General features: G+C 44.2%; 2 protein-coding genes across 4 annotated transcripts; one reads left to right on the top strand and one right to left on the bottom strand.

Annotated features, from left to right (window-relative positions):
• Positions 1 to 305: 305 nt before the first annotated feature.
• osgep (O-sialoglycoprotein endopeptidase) lies at positions 306 to 17462 on the bottom strand. Of its 3 annotated transcripts, XR_008562983.2 has the most exons (13): positions 17335 to 17462; positions 15915 to 16034; positions 15730 to 15849; positions 14892 to 15067; positions 14698 to 14793; positions 14226 to 14275; positions 14069 to 14147; positions 13044 to 13109; positions 12799 to 12889; positions 12295 to 12370; positions 12124 to 12222; positions 7459 to 7606; positions 5855 to 6092 (listed from the first exon to the last, which is right to left on the bottom strand). XR_008562983.2 is itself a non-coding variant. In XM_070549240.1 (11 exons), the coding sequence occupies exons 1-11, from the start codon at positions 16027 to 16029 to the stop codon at positions 529 to 531; spliced, it is 990 nt and encodes a 329-aa protein (XP_070405341.1). In that variant the 5' UTR covers positions 16030 to 16034; the 3' UTR covers positions 306 to 528. The 3 variants fall into 3 exon arrangements, 2 of the variants coding, with proteins under 2 accessions (XP_070405341.1, XP_054595518.2); XM_070549240.1 differs by lacking the exons at positions 5855 to 6092; positions 7459 to 7606; positions 17335 to 17462 and adding an exon at positions 306 to 550; XM_054739543.2 differs by lacking the exons at positions 7459 to 7606; positions 17335 to 17462.
• On the top strand, positions 2991 to 5775 carry si:ch211-214j24.10 (uncharacterized). The gene is made up of 4 exons (XM_015955839.3): positions 2991 to 3131; positions 4017 to 4793; positions 4871 to 4903; positions 4978 to 5775. The coding sequence occupies exons 1-4, from the start codon at positions 3116 to 3118 to the stop codon at positions 5025 to 5027; spliced, it is 876 nt and encodes a 291-aa protein (XP_015811325.3). The 5' UTR covers positions 2991 to 3115; the 3' UTR covers positions 5028 to 5775.
• Positions 17463 to 17500: the final 38 nt, after the last annotated feature.

The raw sequence follows: 17500 nt of genomic DNA, 5'->3' as shown, positions 1-17500 counted from the left end.
TGAAAACCAGTGATAACCTGTCTAACAAAGGATTTTAAACTAAAAAAGAACAAGCCTTTGGTTCATGGTTGTCATAAACTTAGAAGAAGCAGAGTTCAATAAAAATATTACACCGAGTGAAACTTAGTATTTGTGTTATTGTCTTCTTGAACAGAAGAGCTCTAAAATATTTCAATACATTCTAGGATCTAAACGTGTAGTGATAGGTAATTTGATTTTATCCCATATTACCTTAAAGGACGACACACCCAGAGAGCGAGAGAGAGAGTAAATTGATTATTTGTAATGTCCATGTGTGTGGCTCAACCAGCCCCCACTCTGCTCCAGCCTCAAAGCTTTCTCCTCACCTGCTCTGTATACCTGCATTCTTCAATTATCTGGTCTCATCTCGTCTCGTCTTCCTCCGCTTATCCGGGTCCGGGTCGCGGGGGCAGCATCCCAACTAGGGAGCTCCAGGCCGTCCTCTCCCCGGCCTTGTCCACCAGCTCCTCCGGCAGGACCCCAAGGCTGGTATCTGGTAGATAATATTTAACCTCCATAACCCTGGAACCTGAAATAATCACACATGACAACAAGGAAGACATTTTACACTGAATTAGCCAAATGAGGGGGAGATCACCGAAATGACACATAACCCCCTCCAGAGCTAGCTGCCAGGCGACTCCCCCAGTCCTCAGAGTCTTCAGTGGTTTTATTCAAGCAAAGGGTGGGGGAGAAGGCGGGCCTTCTCAAGTTACAGAGGTACAGAGTTTTCTCAATTAACATCCTTGCTCAACCTTTTTATGAACAGCCAACACAGAGATTCATGATGTGTAATGAGCATCTTTTAGGTCTCAAAAAGGTACATTTATAAAAATACCCAACATGTAGATTACCACAATTTACACATTTGTTAAGAACTGAAAGACTTAAATTACAATTTATCATAGAAATTGTCTTGGGTTTTCTAATTTGTAACGTAGATGCACGCCTACAAATAGAAAGGTGCAGCAGAACTCAATGTAAGGTTCAGAGTGAGGTTACGTCTGCTGGGATTCGAGGAACTACAGATTATGTTTTGGTCGTGGTGGACCCTCCGCCTTACTCTATTCCCCATTTTTGATTTTAAAAGAAATAATTTTATATCCTTGCAACAAACACCCAAAAATAGGAACTGTGAAAACTGGTTAATCTGGTAAAAGGCAGTTTTAGCCAAAGTCAATTGGTCAAACTAAAACAGCAACTTGCCAGAGTACATGTGTGATTATGTAGACAGTTGTCACATCATAGATGGAAGTATTCTAGAGGGGAATGGGAGGTCCCACACAGAGAAATCAGCATCTGGATAAAATGCTTGTTCTGTAAAGGTTAGCGAGATCTGGAACAATCTCCCACTCCCCATAAGGGAGTGATCTACATTATAAGCTTTCAAAAGTTAACACACACATTGGCGTAAAGCCAACCGTCATGTAACCAATAACCTTTGACCTTTTGCTAGTGAATGAAATGTAATGTGTGATATATTCCTTTTGTAATTACTGCTCTTGTTTATGATGTTTTTGTGTGACCTGCCTAGGAACTTCCAATGTAAATTAGCATATTTCATATTACATCTATTGATACTTTAAAAGATTCATTAATGTGCACTGTCCCTGCCAGATCAATGTATTAGTGAATGAATGCAGGAGGATGAGGAGCTGGACAGTTGGGACTCCTCAGAACAACAGTAAACTGAACTATTTACCTAACTGATGCAAGTACATGGGTTTCAGTTTCTGTCATTTATTGTTTTCTTTCTTTTTTTCTCAGTTTGTTTTTCACCAAATTTCTCTGAATGATTTCAATGATCTAGTTTGTTGAACTACTTTATTGATTGGTCAAGCTAAACAAATGTTTATATGAATTTGGATTTGGGACATTTGCATTTAAGTTTTTGTTTACTTCTTAGAAATTAAATGAGAACTTTTTTCTGCCAAATCTCTCTTCGGAGATGCATTTTGTGTCTGATTTTCAGTTATTTTAGTGTTAAATTATGCTCATTTGTGAGCTCAGTGAAATAGAGAATTGTCACCATGATTTAAACAGCTAAAACCTTGTAAGTGGTGCTGTTTGTGCCTCTGGAGTCTAACAAACAGGTGGTTGGTGATCTATTTCAGCATGTCTTTTCAGCAGTGACGATTTGGATGTGGCTTTGAATTTAAATGATAAATGGCCCGCACTTGTATAGCGCCTCTCAGAGTAAGGACTCCAAAGCGCTTTACACTACAGTGTATCATTCATCCATTCACACACTGGTGGGGATGAGCTACGATGTAGCTACAGCTGCCCTGTGGCGCACTGACAGAGGCGAGGCTGCCGAGCACAGGCGCCACCGGTCCCTCCGACCAACACCAGCAGGCAAGGTGGTAAGTGTCTTGGCCAAGGACACAACAGCAGAGTTCTCTGTCCAGAGCCGGGATCGAACCTATAATCTTCCGATTCACAACCCGCTCAACCTACTGCTGCCCCCGTTTAAAATAAGTAGAGAAAAAAATCTAGAGGAGCCAGTTGTTGAGGTGGCTCGGGCATCTAGTTACCTCCTGAACGCCTCTGATAGGTGAGTCTTAGACAAATCTATTTGCTGCCTGCATCATTTTATCTATGTTCCAACGTTTCTCTCAAACCTTTGAACATTTAATGGCTCGGTCCAAAGGCGGCTCATCTGTTTTCTAAATGGTTTATATGCTGTTATAGTTGGTTAATGGTAAGTCTATTCCACAGAACAGCTCAGATTCGTTCTGTACCAGTTTTTCAAATTACATGTTTCACTGAGCTGCATGTGTACTTTTTGTTATACAGGTGCTCATATATTTACATTGTTTGCCCATTCAAATGCTAAAGCAGCCTTGTAAACAACGCACTTTCACCACGTGGTGACCGTGTGGTGGGGCTGTCTTAATTTTGAATTAAAAAAGAAATCCTCTCCGTTTCCCGCCGGATGACTTATTTGCAGGAACTTCCTGTCCCACCCACATTCCCGTGCCGCTTCCGGGTGGTGGCTACACAAGACTCGATCTTAGAGACGTCGTAATCTCAACGTTTTAAACAAAAGTTAATAAACGGTTTAGCCTCGGTAATATACGTTTTACGAAAAGACATGCATATCAAATCAGGTAAGTTTGTAAGACCCTTTAGCGTTTTTGACCGAAATTATTTCCTTTTCAGAGCCGCTGTTAAGTCGTTTTCCCGCTGTAGCTGCTGTGCTAGCTGATACCAGCCTGGTTACTACTTTGAATGGGGGTTGGGGGGGTTACGAAACTTTGAGTTGAGTTAGCACCGTGGCTAACAGGCGATTATTAAAATGTATTTAAAGTAGGTTATAACCAATCCGAAAACCTTTTGTTCAAGCTTCGTCTAACTCAAATGACTTCGTAGTCTTTGATGAAGATAACCCTCGAGTTAAACTCGTAGCATCGTGGCGATGCTAATTAGTTTGCTAACACCGGCGATGTGTTCACTAAAATAAACAGGCGCGTGAGCTGAATCAGAACGTGGTGCTATTTGAGGACACACATGTTTTCTTAAATCGCCAAGTCATCGTTGTGGTCAGAAGCGAATCGATAAAGAATGGTGGGTTCTTGTAGCGTGTAAAAAGAACGGTTTCTCGGTAGAACCTGGCGCTTAGAAGCCGACAGGCCGGGGTGTATATAATCAAGCCCAGCGTCATCTGATCTCATGTACTAAACTCCGAACATACTAAGAGGCATGCTGGGAGCTTTACTGCCGATTATGTTCACATCTTGTCAAAAAATAACCGACAGGAATGTCCGAGCGTCACGTGGACGCGTAGCGTTCCTGGTTATTAGAAAAAAGACTTCCTAGTAAATAATATGTAAGTCTTTATTTTTTATGGCATGCTAAAGACAAGTTTTGTTTCGTTTTTAAAAGTTTACATGTACCATGTTCTCTGTGTTCAGAGGAATGTTTACCTTTTCTTGCTTTAACAGTACGAATGCAGGTGTACTGACACAAAACATTACTTTCCCTTTTAATTTCAGGTACATGGGAATTCAGTAACACTGCTTGTGAGTCAGATAGCTTGTGTGATCAACCAGTCCTCGTGTCAGCTCCTAATTCAGAACCCCACATTCGTAACCGCCGCTTGTCACCTGGTTCAGGTAACTGTGGGGGTGGTGGAGGAGGCTGCATCTCTGGAAGCAATCAGCCTTCCCGTCAGAACTTTCCTCAGAAGGATCTGATCGGTCCGGGCCAAGCGCACACTACCAGCTTTCGCAAGGAGAAAGAACGCAAAGGCCAGCAGCACAAAGTACGCAACATCCGTAGGGAGAATCAGAAAGGGTTCACCCGAACCTGCGAGCGGCCACAAAAAGGTCACCAAAAGGAGAAGTGGGTGGAGGACAGTCTGTCATTGCTTAAGCCCCCACCTGCTTTCCCAGTGCAGGACAGCCCCGCCAAGCTGCAGCCTGCTGTCAGCTACGCCTCCAAAGTGAAGGCCAGAGCAGTGAGCGGCGCGCTGGAGGAAGACCGCCCCGCCATCGGTGTGCTGCTACAGAACGAGTGGGGTCTAAGTTTCATCAGCGAGTCGAGACCCACCGCAGAGGGTCCTGTTACTGAGGACCTCTCACCCACAGACGCTAAACATCCAGCAGACCCACATCATAACACAGTTCTCACAGTCCAGCTCACTGAAGAAATGCCAGTACCTGTCCCCACCTTTATCGCCCCGGCCACACCTGCAGAGGTGGACAAGGGTAATGGGGATCTGCTGCTCAGCTGTCGCCATCTAGTGGAGGCTTTGAACTATCACAATAGAGGTAGGTGCAAAAAGAAGCATCAGACTGGCTCTAACTGCTGAAAAACAAGTATTTATGATTTTCCCTCTTTGTTGTAGAATGGAATTTTATCTGCAACAAACAAAAGAAAGGTAAGATTACTCAAACCTTTTAAATGTGTTAAAAGTGCTCAAAAATATGCAAATGGTTTTGTTTTGTTTTCCAGATCCAAAAAGAGTTATTTGGTACAAGGACACCCAGGAGCACCCAGCCTAGCAGTGTGACAAATGCAAAGTTTTTACATGTATTTGAAACACACATCCATGCACATTAAAGTATATGAGATATATGTTGGACAAAACGAGAGTCCTGTTCACGCGCTGCACTCAGGTTGATGTCTTCACGTAAAGCCACACTGAGACACTTTGGACTAACTCCTTTGAGATCTTACAGCAATGGACGTTTTTAATGCCTTACAGAAAGCCTGCCTTAATAATCACCTCATTCCCATTTCAGCTTGTCTGCATAGAGCTGTTTTTTTATATAATCTCTGAGGAGTCTAATTTTTGTTCCCTTTTTGAAAGCTGTGGTTTTATCAAACTTTGTGTTCTCTGTAAAAGCGAGTGGTCAATCAAGCACTTTGTTTAAATCTCTGACCAATCCCTGTGTGCGAGAAGCCCTCAGCAGAGGTTTTTTATTATTTCCCCAGTTTGATTCTTAACCAGAGGAATGTGTCATCCCTGCTTGAGTTTTATTGTTTGAGTGCAGGGTTTTCAGTATCTGTCATCGGTTTACAGAAGGGTGTGGTCGAAATCGCCACTATGGTTCACCCTTTTACTGCGTTTAATCTTTATGCTGTGTTCATTTCTTTATTTGGTCCTAGTCGGGTGAATGTGGTTCATAAGGGGTGTCACCGTGTTCAGTATATAGAGTTTTGAATGAAGATTTAAATAAAAAAAAATACACTGGAGAAAAAGGAGAAATGTACAAACAGTATTGCTTAATAAAAACAAACTTGATCAGATCTTAGTCCTGTTTTGAGCTTTTGGAATATGTGGTTGGTTAGGGTTGGGACTTCTGAAAAAAGGCAACACTTCAAAACATGTTTTCACAGGTTGCTGACCTCATTTATTTACACAAATATCACTTGGGGAGAAATACTCATAGAAGGCAGATAAGAAAAATATAGACTTATAAAATTAACTTCTGAAATATGAATATTTACTAAGATCGTCTAGTCCTGCAACAAATTAACCTTGTAAGATTCTCCCATCAGTCTGGTGATGTTACACCCAACACCATCAGTCTCTCCACGTCACCTCCACTTCATCTGTTCTGTACCTGCAGCAAAAAAAAAAAAAAAAATCAGGAAACAATACAGCAGATGGTAAATGAAATAGTTTTTATGCTGATTTTGACATGTTAGCATTGCTACATGAACAGCATACCAGGTTAAAGCACATGCCATTTATATAACATTTGCCTTAAAAACCTGTTGTATATAATCTGATACATGTATTCTGCCCTCTACTGGGTTATTATGCCACTACAGGCAGCTCCCAGTAAGAGCCACTGGCCTGTTTCAGGTTTTTACAGTAAGATGCCCAAATTTTTATTTGAGACTCGCCAAACGGCATTGAATTCACAGATAAAAAAGATGTGGGTTCAACTTTCATTTTGGAACAATTTTTCAAGCAAGGGAAGGGAATTGTCTGAGCATGCAGGAGGACTGACCCATCATAAACCTTTGTCGGCTGTGCTGAAGAGAAAGGTACAGAACCAAATTATTTAATTAATTAGTTGCGCATTCTCCTGTCCTCCGGGCCACACACACACACAACGGACTGTCTCAGCTGTTATTTTCGTTAAGGAGTGTGCATATACAGGATGAGCGCCTCGTGCACGAGCCTCCTATTGAAGCTGCCGTTACGCTTTTGGCCTGAGGGGGCAATCGCAAGCATAAAAAATTCAAAACTCCGTAAAGTCCCTTTAAGTAACTCATTCTTTATATTACAATTAAACCATGTTAAAATGTCTATCAAATTTGATACTGCAGGTATAAGACATGCTTTTTCCCGGATTGTCATAATACTAAAATACAAACATACTATTTTAATGACTTAATTATTCTAATTAATCATACGGGGTGTCACCGTGTTCAGTATATAGAGTTTTGAATGAAGATTTACATAAAGGGTGAGGTCCTGCCCCAAGTGGAGGAGTTTAAGTATCTCGGGGTCTTGTTCACGAGTGAGGGAAAACAGGAGCGTGAGATCGATAGGCAGATTGGTGCTGCATCAGCAGTGATGCGGACATCGTACCTGTCTGTCGTGGTGAAGAGAGAGCTGAGTCAGAAGGCGAATCTCTCGATTTCCCGGTCGATCTACGTTCCTACCCTCACCTATGGTCATGAGCTTTGGGTAGTGACCGAAAGAACGAGATCGTGGATACAAGTGGCTGAAATGAGTTTTCTCCGAAGAGTGGCTGTGCTCTCTCCCTTAGAGATAGGGTGAGAAACTCTGTCATCCGGGAGGGGCTCGTAGTAGACCCGCTGCTCCTCCACATCGAGAGGAGCCAGTTGAGGTGGCTTGGGCATCTGGTCAGGATGCCTCCTGGACGCCATCCTGGAGAGGTTTTCCGGGCACGTACAACCGGGAAGGGACCTAAAGGTAGACCCAGGACACGGTGGAAGGACTTTGTCTCTCACCTGGCCAGGGAGCGCCTTGGAATTCCCCCGGAGGAGCTGGTCCAAGTGGCTGGGGAGAGGGAAGTCTGGGCCAATCGTCTTAGGCTACTGCCCCCGCGACCCGACTCCAGATAAGCGGATGAAAATGGATGGATCATTGAAATACCATCTTCAAAGACAATTTGAGTATTTCCATCAATAACATCCTCTGAAATAATGTCTATGCTATATTTACATAAGTATCTAGTTTCAGATGTTAAAAAAAAAAAAGACTAGAGGGAAAAGGCACACATCAAGAAAAAAACAAATGCACTGATTAGAAATGTAGGCTTATATCAATATCCAATATATAATTTTGCAGTTGTATTCAATAACCAATATTTAGTGATATTACATGAATTGAAGTAGGGATGTATGAAAATAACACTGAAATATTGCAATATTTCATGTTCAGATATTGAATCAATACATAAAAGCAGGGTATAGATTTTTTTTAATTGAGAATTTACATGAAAAGTTTTACTTTATTTCTATTTTGTGGTGCAATTCAAGTCCAACTGCTAGGTAGCAGGTTGTAAAAGGTTGTCGTCTTCCTCCGCTTATCCGGGTCGCAGGGGCAGCATCCCACCTAGGGAGCTCCAGACCGTCCTCTCCCCAGCCACCTCCACCAATTCCTCCAGCAGGACCCGAAGGCGTTCCCGGACCAGATTGGAGATGTAACCTCTCCGACGTGTCCTAGGTCGACACGGGGCCTCCTGCCGGCAGGACATGCCCGAAACACCTCCCCAGGGAGGTGTCCAGGAGGCATCCTGACCAGATGCCCAAACCACCTCAACTGACTCCTTTCGATTGGAGGAGCAGCGGTTCTACTCCGACTACCTCCCGAATGTCCGAGCTCCTCACCCTATCTCTAAGGCTGAGCCCGGCCACCCTAGGAGGAAACTCATTTCGGCCGCTTGCATTTGCGATCTCGTTCTTTCGGTTATTACCCAAAGCTCATGACCATAGGTGAGGACTGGGACGTAGATCGACCAGTAAATCGAGAGCCTGGCTTTCTGGCTCAGCTCCCTCTTCACCACGACAGATCGGCTCAGCGTCCACATCACTGCAGACGCCGAACCAATCCGCCTGTCGATCTCCCGATCCCTCCTACCCTCACTCATGAACAAGACCCCGAGATACTTAAACTCCTCCACTTGAGGTAGGAACTCTCTCCCAACCCGGAGTTGGCAAGCCACACTTTCCGGTCGAGAACCATGGTTTCAGATTTGGAGGTGCTGATCCTCATCCCAGCCGCTTCACACTCAGCCGCGAACCTACCCAGCAAGAGCTGAAGGTCAGAGCTGAATGAAGCTAGGAGGACCACATCATCCGCAAAAAGCAGAGACGAGATTCTCCTGCCACCAAACTCGACACACTCCACACCACGGCTGCACCTAGAAATTCTGTCCATAAAGGTTATGAACAGAACCGGTGGCAAAGGGCAGCCCTGGCGGAGTCCAACCCTCACCGGGAACAAGTCTGACTTACTAACGGCTATGCGGACCAAACTCATGCTCCTCTGGTAAAGGGACTGAATGGCCCTTAACAAAAGGCCACCCACCCCATACTCCTGGAGCGTCCCCCACAGGGTGCCTCTGGGGACACGGTCATAAGCCTTCTCCAAATCCACAAAACACATATGGATTGGTTGGGCAAACTCCCATGCCCCCTCCATCACCCTTGCAAGGGTATAGAGCTGGTCCACAGTTCCACGGCCAGGACGAAAACCACATTGCTCCTCCTCAATCTGAGATTCAACTATCGATCGGACCCTCCTCTCCAGTACCTTGGAGTAGACCTTTCCAGGGAGGCTGAGGAGTGTGATACCCCTATAGTTGGAACACACCCTCCGGTCACCCTTCTTAAAGATGGGGACCACCACCCCGGTCTGCCACTCCACAGGAACTGCCCCCGATGACCACGCAATGTTGCAGAGACGTGTCAACCACAACAGCCCTACCACATCCATAGCCTTGAGATACCCAGGACGAATCTCATCCACCCCCGGGGCTCCACCGCTGTGTAGTTGTTTGTCTACCTCAGCAACTTCTGCCCCCGAGATTGGACAGTCCATCCCCAGGTCTCCCGGCTCTGGCTCCTCCTTGGAATGCACGTAGGTGGGATTGAGGAGCTCCTCAAAGTATTCCTTCCACCACCCGACTATAGCCCCAGTTGATGTCAGCAGTTCCCCATCCCCACTGTAAACAGTGTGAGCGAGTTGCTGCCTCCCTCTCCTGAAGCACCGGACAGTTTGCCAGAACCTCTTTGGCACCAATCGATAGTCTTTCTCCATGGCCTCACCAAACTTCTCCCATGCCCGAGATTTTGTCTCGGCAACTGCCACTGCTGCATCCCGCTTGGCTATCCGGTACCCGTCTGCTGCCTCCGGAGACCCACAGACCAGCCACATCCTGTAGGCCTCCTTCTTCAGCCTGACGGCTCCCTGAACCTCTGGTGTCTACCAGTGGGTACGGGGGTTGCCACCACGACTGGCACCAGCCACCTTGCGACCACAACTAGCAACAGCCACCTCAACAATCGCAGAGTGGAAGAAGGCCCACTCGGAGTCGATGTTCCCCACTGCTCTCGGGACGCGGTCAAAGCTCTGCAGGAGGTGGGAGTTGAAGACCGTCTTGAAAGGTTCTTCTGCCAAGCGTTCCCAGCAGACCCTCACTATGCGTTTGGGTCTGCCAGGTCTACGTGGCATCTTCCTCTGCCATCTGATCTAACTCACCACCAGGTGGTGATCAGTTGACAGCTCCGCTCCTCTCTTCACTCGGGTGTCCAAAACATAAGGCCGCAGGTCAGATGATACGACTACAAAGTCTATCATCGACCTGCAGCCTAGAATGCCCTGGTACCAAGTGTACCGATGGGCATCCTTATGTTCGAACATGGTGTTCGTTATGGCCAAACTGTGGCTTGCACAGAAGTCCAATAACGAAACACCACTCGAGTTCAGATCAGGCGGGTCGTTCCTCCCAATCACACCCCTCCAGGTCAAGCTGTCATTGCCCACGTGAGCATTGAAGTCCCCCAGCAGGACAATTGAGTCCCCTGATGGAGCACCATCTAGCACTCGTCCCAGGGACTCCAAAAAGGGTGGGTAATCTGAACTGATATTTGGCGCATAAGCACAAACAACAGTAAGGACCCGTTCCCCGACCCGAAGGTGAAGGGAAGCTACCCTCTCGTCCCCCGGGGTAAACCCCAACACACAGGCAGAGAGTCTTGGGGCTAACAAAATGCCAACCCCAGCCCTCCGCCTCTCACCCGGAGCAACTCCAGCAAAGGAGAGCAACAGGTGTTTTCACTTGAAAAGGAGGCAGTTATGTTTAGAAGCAGCGACGACAACGAAATCCACTTTTTCCCTAACAAACCCCTCTCAAGGACTTGGGTTCCAGAGCCAATGCTATGTGTCAAGGTGAGTCCGACTATATCTAGCCGGTACCGCTCAACCCCTGCCACAAGCTCCTGCTCCTTCCCCGCCAGCAAGGTGACGTTCCATGTCCCAATAACCAGTTTCCTTGTCCGGGGATCGGACCGCCAAGGCTCCCGCCTCGGTCTGCCACCCGATCCACATTAAACCGGACCCTTCATGTTCCTCCTGCAGGTGGTGGGCCCACAGTTGGATGAGCTCATGTATCCGGTGCGGGCTGGGCCCGGCCAGGCCCCATGGGCGAAAGTCCGGCCACCAGGCGCTCACTCACGGGCTCACTGACTCCAGGGTGGGACCCCGGTAACCCTCCAGGCCGGGTACTCCGACTCTTTGTTTTTACATCCATGAAAGACCTTCTGAACCGTTCTGTGTCTCACCCTTCACCTAAGACCCATTTGTCATGGGAGACCCTACCAGGGGCACAAAGTGCCCCAGACAACATAGCTCCTAGGATCATTAGGGCACTCAAACTCCTCCACCACGATAAGGTGACGGCTCAAAGAGGAGAAAAAAGGTAAAAGGTGTTATGTGAAAAAGAATAAAAGAGGAAAAACTTTAAAACGCGTCGTATAACTTCTAAAAGTCATAAACAAAACTCTTTTTTCCTATAAAATGATCTTTGTTGGGCTGCGCAGTGGTTAGAGCTGTTGCCTTGCAGTGAGAAGGACCTGGGTTCGATTCCCAGCCTGGGATCTTTCTGCATGGAGTTTGCATGTTCTCCCTGTGCATGCATGGGTTCTCTCCGGGTACTCCGTCTTCCTCCCACAGTCCAAAAACATGACTGTTAGGTTAATTGGTCCGTCCAAATTGTCCTTAGGTTTGTGTGTGTGTGCAAGATTGTTTGTCCTGTGTGTCTCTGTGTTGCCCTGCGTGTACCCCGCCTGATTGCCCGTTGACTGCTGGAGATAGGCACCAGCGCCCCCGCGACCCTACGTGGACAAAGCGGGTTCAGACAATGGATGGATGGATGATCTTCGTTAACAAAAAGTAGCCAAAAACGCCTAATGTATCAAATGTGATATAAAAAATATATCATGAACAACATGATATAGGAAAAGAAGTTTGTGGATTTTGTTATAAGTGTTCACAATCATCACAGTTCAAAAATATCAGAATTTTCTGGCTATTTTTTAATGGGTTGGGTTGGACAAGCAGGTCCCACACAGCAACAGTTTGACATAAAGAGCCAAAACTGTAAAGTCTACCTTTGAGTGATCCACGAGTCTTCTAGCTCTGTGACCTGACCAGACTGGAACATCTCCCACCCAGCTTGAGCGATCATTGCTCCGTTATCAATGCAGAATCTGCAACATGAGCATGTTTGTCAGTGTGGGCTCTAGCTGAAGGACCTCTGCACCACTTCAGAAAGAACTAACCGATCATCTGTGGCAAACAGCTTGGCTCCTCTCTCCTCACACATCACCCCCATCATCTCCTGCAGACGAAGGTTACCTGGGGATATCACAAACAAAATAAAAGCTTTTTGAGGCTAAAATAACTCATCAGGGTCAATATAAAAAACTGCAGGGTTTTTTCTGTGATGTGCAGAAGAAAATCAAACCCGTTTCTACACATCTGAGCAGATCAAATGGTCTTCGAACAGGAGGAAATCCCAGTCTAACAACAACTTTATAGAGATCTGTACAGGATAGATGTTTTCCCTTTAATAAATAAAATAACTGTTGTTTCCTGACCGGCACCATCTAACGGTGAGAAAACAAAAACAGCAGAAATCTGTGAAGGGCTAAATGATTCTTCACAGCATCATATAAGCTGACATCCTGGCCACTGTGGCTTTAACCAGCTCGTTGAAACCAAACCTTCGCTTGATGAGGTTTATAATATTGTTATGCTATGCCTGGGCTGTAGCTGCTACTTACAGCCAACACCTCCCACGATCAGGACCTCCTGTGAGCTGCAGTGAGCCATGGCCCTCTCTGTGATCTCCACCAGCATGGCAAATACCGTCTCCTGCAGGTTTTACATCAATATGAGCTTTAGTCAGTCACAGATGAGCTGCACCGTTTTGATAAATGAGCATTTTAAGGGGAAACTGCAGCCTTTTACAAAAACCACATTATCAGACTGATGAAAGGAAGAATTCACTAACAAGAAACACGAGTACCTGAAGGGAGAAACACAAGTCCGCTGCTGTACACTGACCCGAGCTCAACATTTTATTTGCTGCTTCCTGCAAAAATGAACAGCAACCATTGAGATCAAGTAATGCACATTTAAATTTGGTTTTCCAAGAATTTAATTAATTTATTTAAGATAAGGGTGCATCTAGATATGTGTGGGGAAAGAGGAGATTAGAATGAAGTGTTCATTTTGTAGGTGGCCAAGAGAGGAGGCTAGTTTAATTATGCTTCACCAACAGTGAGAATGACCTCCAAACCTTTCATTAAGGTGTTGTTCACTCTAATCAATACATTTGCAGTGGTCTCTAGTATGAATGAATGCCTCAAGAGTTGTACTCTGGGTACAAAAAGCCCTGGTGTACCTGTTTCAGGATCTAGAAAGCTTCCGACAAAAGGATTTGGAGTCTTACTTCCTGATATTTGGACATCTCACTTCTGATTGGCTAACAGGAATGCGACACTACCACTGACTTTGTTTACGTTGCAATGTTGATGTTTTATCTCCACAAATACGTCAAGAGGAGTTTTGCCATGTGGTGGAATTGCTAATGCTAACAGTTAGCTTCTACTAACCGAGATGTTCTCTGCTGTTTGTTGGATGCTAAACCAACAACAGCCTTCTCCATCACGAGTCACAATGGGTGAGTCCATGAATGTTAAGTGACAGTGTGATCCTAACATTTCACAGTTTTTCTATCAGAAGCATGCAGGATAGGTGTAGGAGACTATTTTCATGTTCAGCCTGCATGAAAAACTCAGTGGCTGATCATTATAATCAGAAATAGTAATTGAAAAAGATTTTTCAATTGACCACACTTTTAACATCAATATTTTTTGAAGTAATTGTAAACCAGCCATTGATTGGACTAAAGCTGAAAATCTCCAAATCCTTCCCCCAGTCTAGAAAAGAAATTCATATATTTAATACTGATACTCAGTCCTGAGTCCTTACAATAAATTATAGCATTTCCAAATCCAGCTGCAGTTTCACAAAAATCAAACCACACACCTCAATGTAGGACAAAATTCCAGAGAATGACACGTCCATTCCTTTGACTGTATAAGGCAGCTCCACATACTGAGTCCCTCTGAAACATAAAATATAAAGGCGTGTAAAAATGAAAACACTAAGCATGCAGTACTGTGAACATAACTGTTCTACTCACGTTTTGGCCATCTGCTCTATGTTATAACCTGGACTGGGATCATTAGAAATCTGTAAAGAGACACATTTGTTGTAAAAAGCTGAACAGACTTCAACTTCCTACAATAATTAAAAGACTGGCCTTTCTGGAAAGAATTTGCCCACCAACTTATGTCAAAGTTTTAAACTAGAATCATTTAAGGTTTAGAAATGACTGAATTGTTCATTTTTGTTTAAAACTTGAACATAAAATATGCAATTTCTGACAGTTTTGCACAATGTGTACATATGTATGTTTGGGCTGTCAACAATTAGAGCCACTTTTGTGTTTTAAAGGTCAGATGGTTGAGTTGACTACAAAATATGATCATTTATAGAAGAAAATCCATTAATAGATCATGACATGTTTTGCTAAAATGAAAAAACAAGAAAAAAGCAACATTGCCTGTTTTTTGGCAGCAGGCGATAAAGACGGGGAAGTAAAAAACACAAACCTTAATGACTCTGGCAAACCTGTCCAAACAGTTGCCGACTGCAATGTCAATAGTCTCCCCAAATATTCTGTACCGCCGCTCTGAGTAGGCAATGACCTGCAACAAGGGAGTGGAAATTACATTTGCACCTTCATCACAAACCGAACTGGTATAAAAGATGGAAGCTTTATTTACCGACTGGGGCAGAAACCAACCTGCGTGTTGCCCCCGCTAACATAAAGCACCGTGGGGTTGCTGGCCTTGGTGATGAGTCGGCCCATCTCTATGTGTCCGATGCAGTGGTTGACGCCAAGCAGCGGCTTGCCCCAAAGCTGTGCGACTGTTCGTGCCACTATTGCTACGGTTACCAAGGGGGCTCCCATTCCAGGACCTAAAGGAAATAACTGCTAGTTAGATCTGGATTTTCCAATAACAAACGGAGTATCCTGAATTATTTGATACTCCACATCGCCTGACAGAGCCTTTTAAAAGTAACCCAGCTACATTTATTACTGAATAACGGTTCTTGATGCTTCTGACTGAGGGCTGAAGGGTTCACAGACATTCACTCCCTTTCCTTTTATACCATAAAACCTATAAGAAACACTTGACTCATTTAAATTCACATGGAAGCCAAATAACCGGGGAAAACGTTTTGATTTCAGGACAGATGACAAATTTGTTAAAGGTGAATCACCTTCTGTCTTTCATGGCAGAGGTTTAAACTAAGATGATCTAAAACGGAGAAAGACTGAAGTTACAGCGGTTCTGTACAAATCTAGAAACGACAGTGATGCACAAAATAATGCAAACTGAATTTGTGTTTTGAAAGACTCAGTATGGTGGCCCAGAAGGTTCAATACAAAAGCTACAGCACAACTTTTGTATTTGAGTTATATTTAGTTTAAACTTCGGGGTCACTGTTATGTTACAGTTAAGAGTTATAGATATCTTTGCCTTTGTTAAGGCTAATAAGCTGTGCTGGCCATCTTGGATGAGGTTGACTTTAAAGGCTGACTCAATAGAAGCACAGCACACTGGTTTATCCATCACCTTTGGTGTACGCCACACAGTCGATGTCTGCAGGCTTCAGCCCCGCCTCCTCCAGCGCCTCCTTCAGGACAGTCAGGATGACTGCACGATGGTGCCTGGCTGTGTCACTCGGCATGAACCCTGTTGTGCATAAAGGCAACCTGTCAGCGCCAAATATGAGATTGAGAGGGTTTAACAGAACTTGCCTTGACCAGGTGGTGTTATATAGGTACGCCTTGGGTTGGAAAGCACTTCGCCATCCCTTATGATGCCAACACCTATCTTATTGGCACTGCCTTCAAACCCAATCACTACAGTCATGGTAGCTGGAAAGAAAAAGCACAAAATACTCTGCATGAGATGCAAGACAGTTCCTTTTGCAAGTGTTAGATAATTATTTTGATCGGAGGCATGGCTTAGTTAGGTCATGTCTTTGTTGTTTATCTATCCAGTACAAAAGTACGCAGGAGTGTTTTTCTTTTTACACAATCAGACTAGATGCAGCAACACCAATGCTTTTCATATCTTGTTCATTTAAGATGAGATTTGTGATGCACACAGATCTCTACACATTTCCATTTACTGATCCAATAGAAATGTACCATGCCACGAAATGGGGAGGGCTACGCTAAGGATGCATGAGGAGATTTGTGGCCCTTTTGACTGATGATCATGGAGGTGGGGGGCTCAGGGGGTCACATTGTCTTGTTTGTACTACTTTCTATGTTTTATTTTCTATAAAAGCCAATGTAAAACCAACCTACTGCATAATGGTCATTTTTGGGAATGTACCAGGAAGACTGTTACCGGTCTTCCTCTCCTGGAAGTAAGAAACCAGGATCAATAGCTGGAGAGGATCCTGACATGAAAGGAGCTTTCTACAGACCTCAACAGTAACCAGGTACAGTATCTGAAATGTAAAGATGCTAATTCATTCAGCCAAGTGAGAAGAAAAGATTCATAAAAATACTTTTTTTTAATTTCGTATAATGCCTTTCAAGATAAAACACACACACACACACACACGGCAATCCCTCAAGACGAAAATCAAATCAGAATTTTAACAATGTAAGATTTTTTTCTCATTGAGGTAAAACCAACCTTTGTCTCTATACGTGTTTTTTTAAATAAATTTACTTGTCAAAAACTCCATATTTCATATGATGTTTAACAGGTTTAATCATTCTGTAAAAAAAATCATAATAGGGACTTTGTCCCCTAGTTTAGCAACCGAAAAACAGATCACACTGGTTCCAGCATAGTACATTAATCAGTCTTGCATTAGGTACTAAATATGTGCAAAGTTTAGTTTGAGTTCCAGAACAAAAACTGCTTTTTTGCTCAAAAGCAAAGAAACATCTGGCAAAAGGATCCAACAACCCAGAAGCAGCTAACATAATGAAAGCTATAATTGTGTAATTCCTAAAACCATTAGCTACAGCTGCACACTCAGCCCACAAGTTACGTAATTAAATAAATAACCATTTACATATTATTAACCCATTCTAAGAACCTGTTTAGAGGATCATTCTGAACAGAATTGATCAGAAAAGTTAAAACAAAGCTGTGTGGCAAACGCCTACGTTAACTGTCACGCGAGCGGTGTATATTCCAGAGAATATTTACCTCGTTAATAAAGTAAAACAAATAAACTTTAAACGGTCTGCTTCTCCTTTACTTTTCGTTCCAGTTGAACATTTCAGCTCGGTTAGCTTCTGCAGCTCCGATGACCCAAATATTGCGCTGTTAAATTCGCCTTATAATAAAGATCTTTCGAAAATATTTGTCCACA

The sequence above is a fragment of the Nothobranchius furzeri genome, chromosome 1 (genome assembly GCF_043380555.1).
Source record: "Nothobranchius furzeri strain GRZ-AD chromosome 1, NfurGRZ-RIMD1, whole genome shotgun sequence".
In the NCBI taxonomy this organism is placed as follows: domain Eukaryota; kingdom Metazoa; phylum Chordata; class Actinopteri; order Cyprinodontiformes; family Nothobranchiidae; genus Nothobranchius; species Nothobranchius furzeri.
This window is presented reverse-complemented; position numbering and strand designations above follow the sequence as displayed.

What these genes read in the sequence shown, in the direction of transcription:
- osgep (XM_054739543.2), bottom strand. Translation starts at nt 16,029, where the DNA reads ATGACTGTAGTGATTGGGTTTGAAGGCAGTGCCAATAAGATAGGTGTT. An exon ending in GATCGTGGGAGGTGTTGGCT is followed by an intron (nt 12,371 to 12,798) that starts GTAAGTAGCAGC and finishes TGATATCCCCAG; the next exon opens with GTAACCTTCGTCTGCAGGAG. An exon ending in GACTCGTGGATCACTCAAAG is followed by an intron (nt 6,093 to 12,123) that starts GTAGACTTTACA and finishes TTTTTGCTGCAG; the next exon opens with GTACAGAACAGATGAAGTGG.
- si:ch211-214j24.10 (XM_015955839.3), top strand. An exon ending in TTTGAACTATCACAATAGAG is followed by an intron (nt 4,794 to 4,870) that starts GTAGGTGCAAAA and finishes TCTTTGTTGTAG; the next exon opens with AATGGAATTTTATCTGCAAC. An exon ending in CTGCAACAAACAAAAGAAAG is followed by an intron (nt 4,904 to 4,977) that starts GTAAGATTACTC and finishes TTTGTTTTCCAG; the next exon opens with ATCCAAAAAGAGTTATTTGG.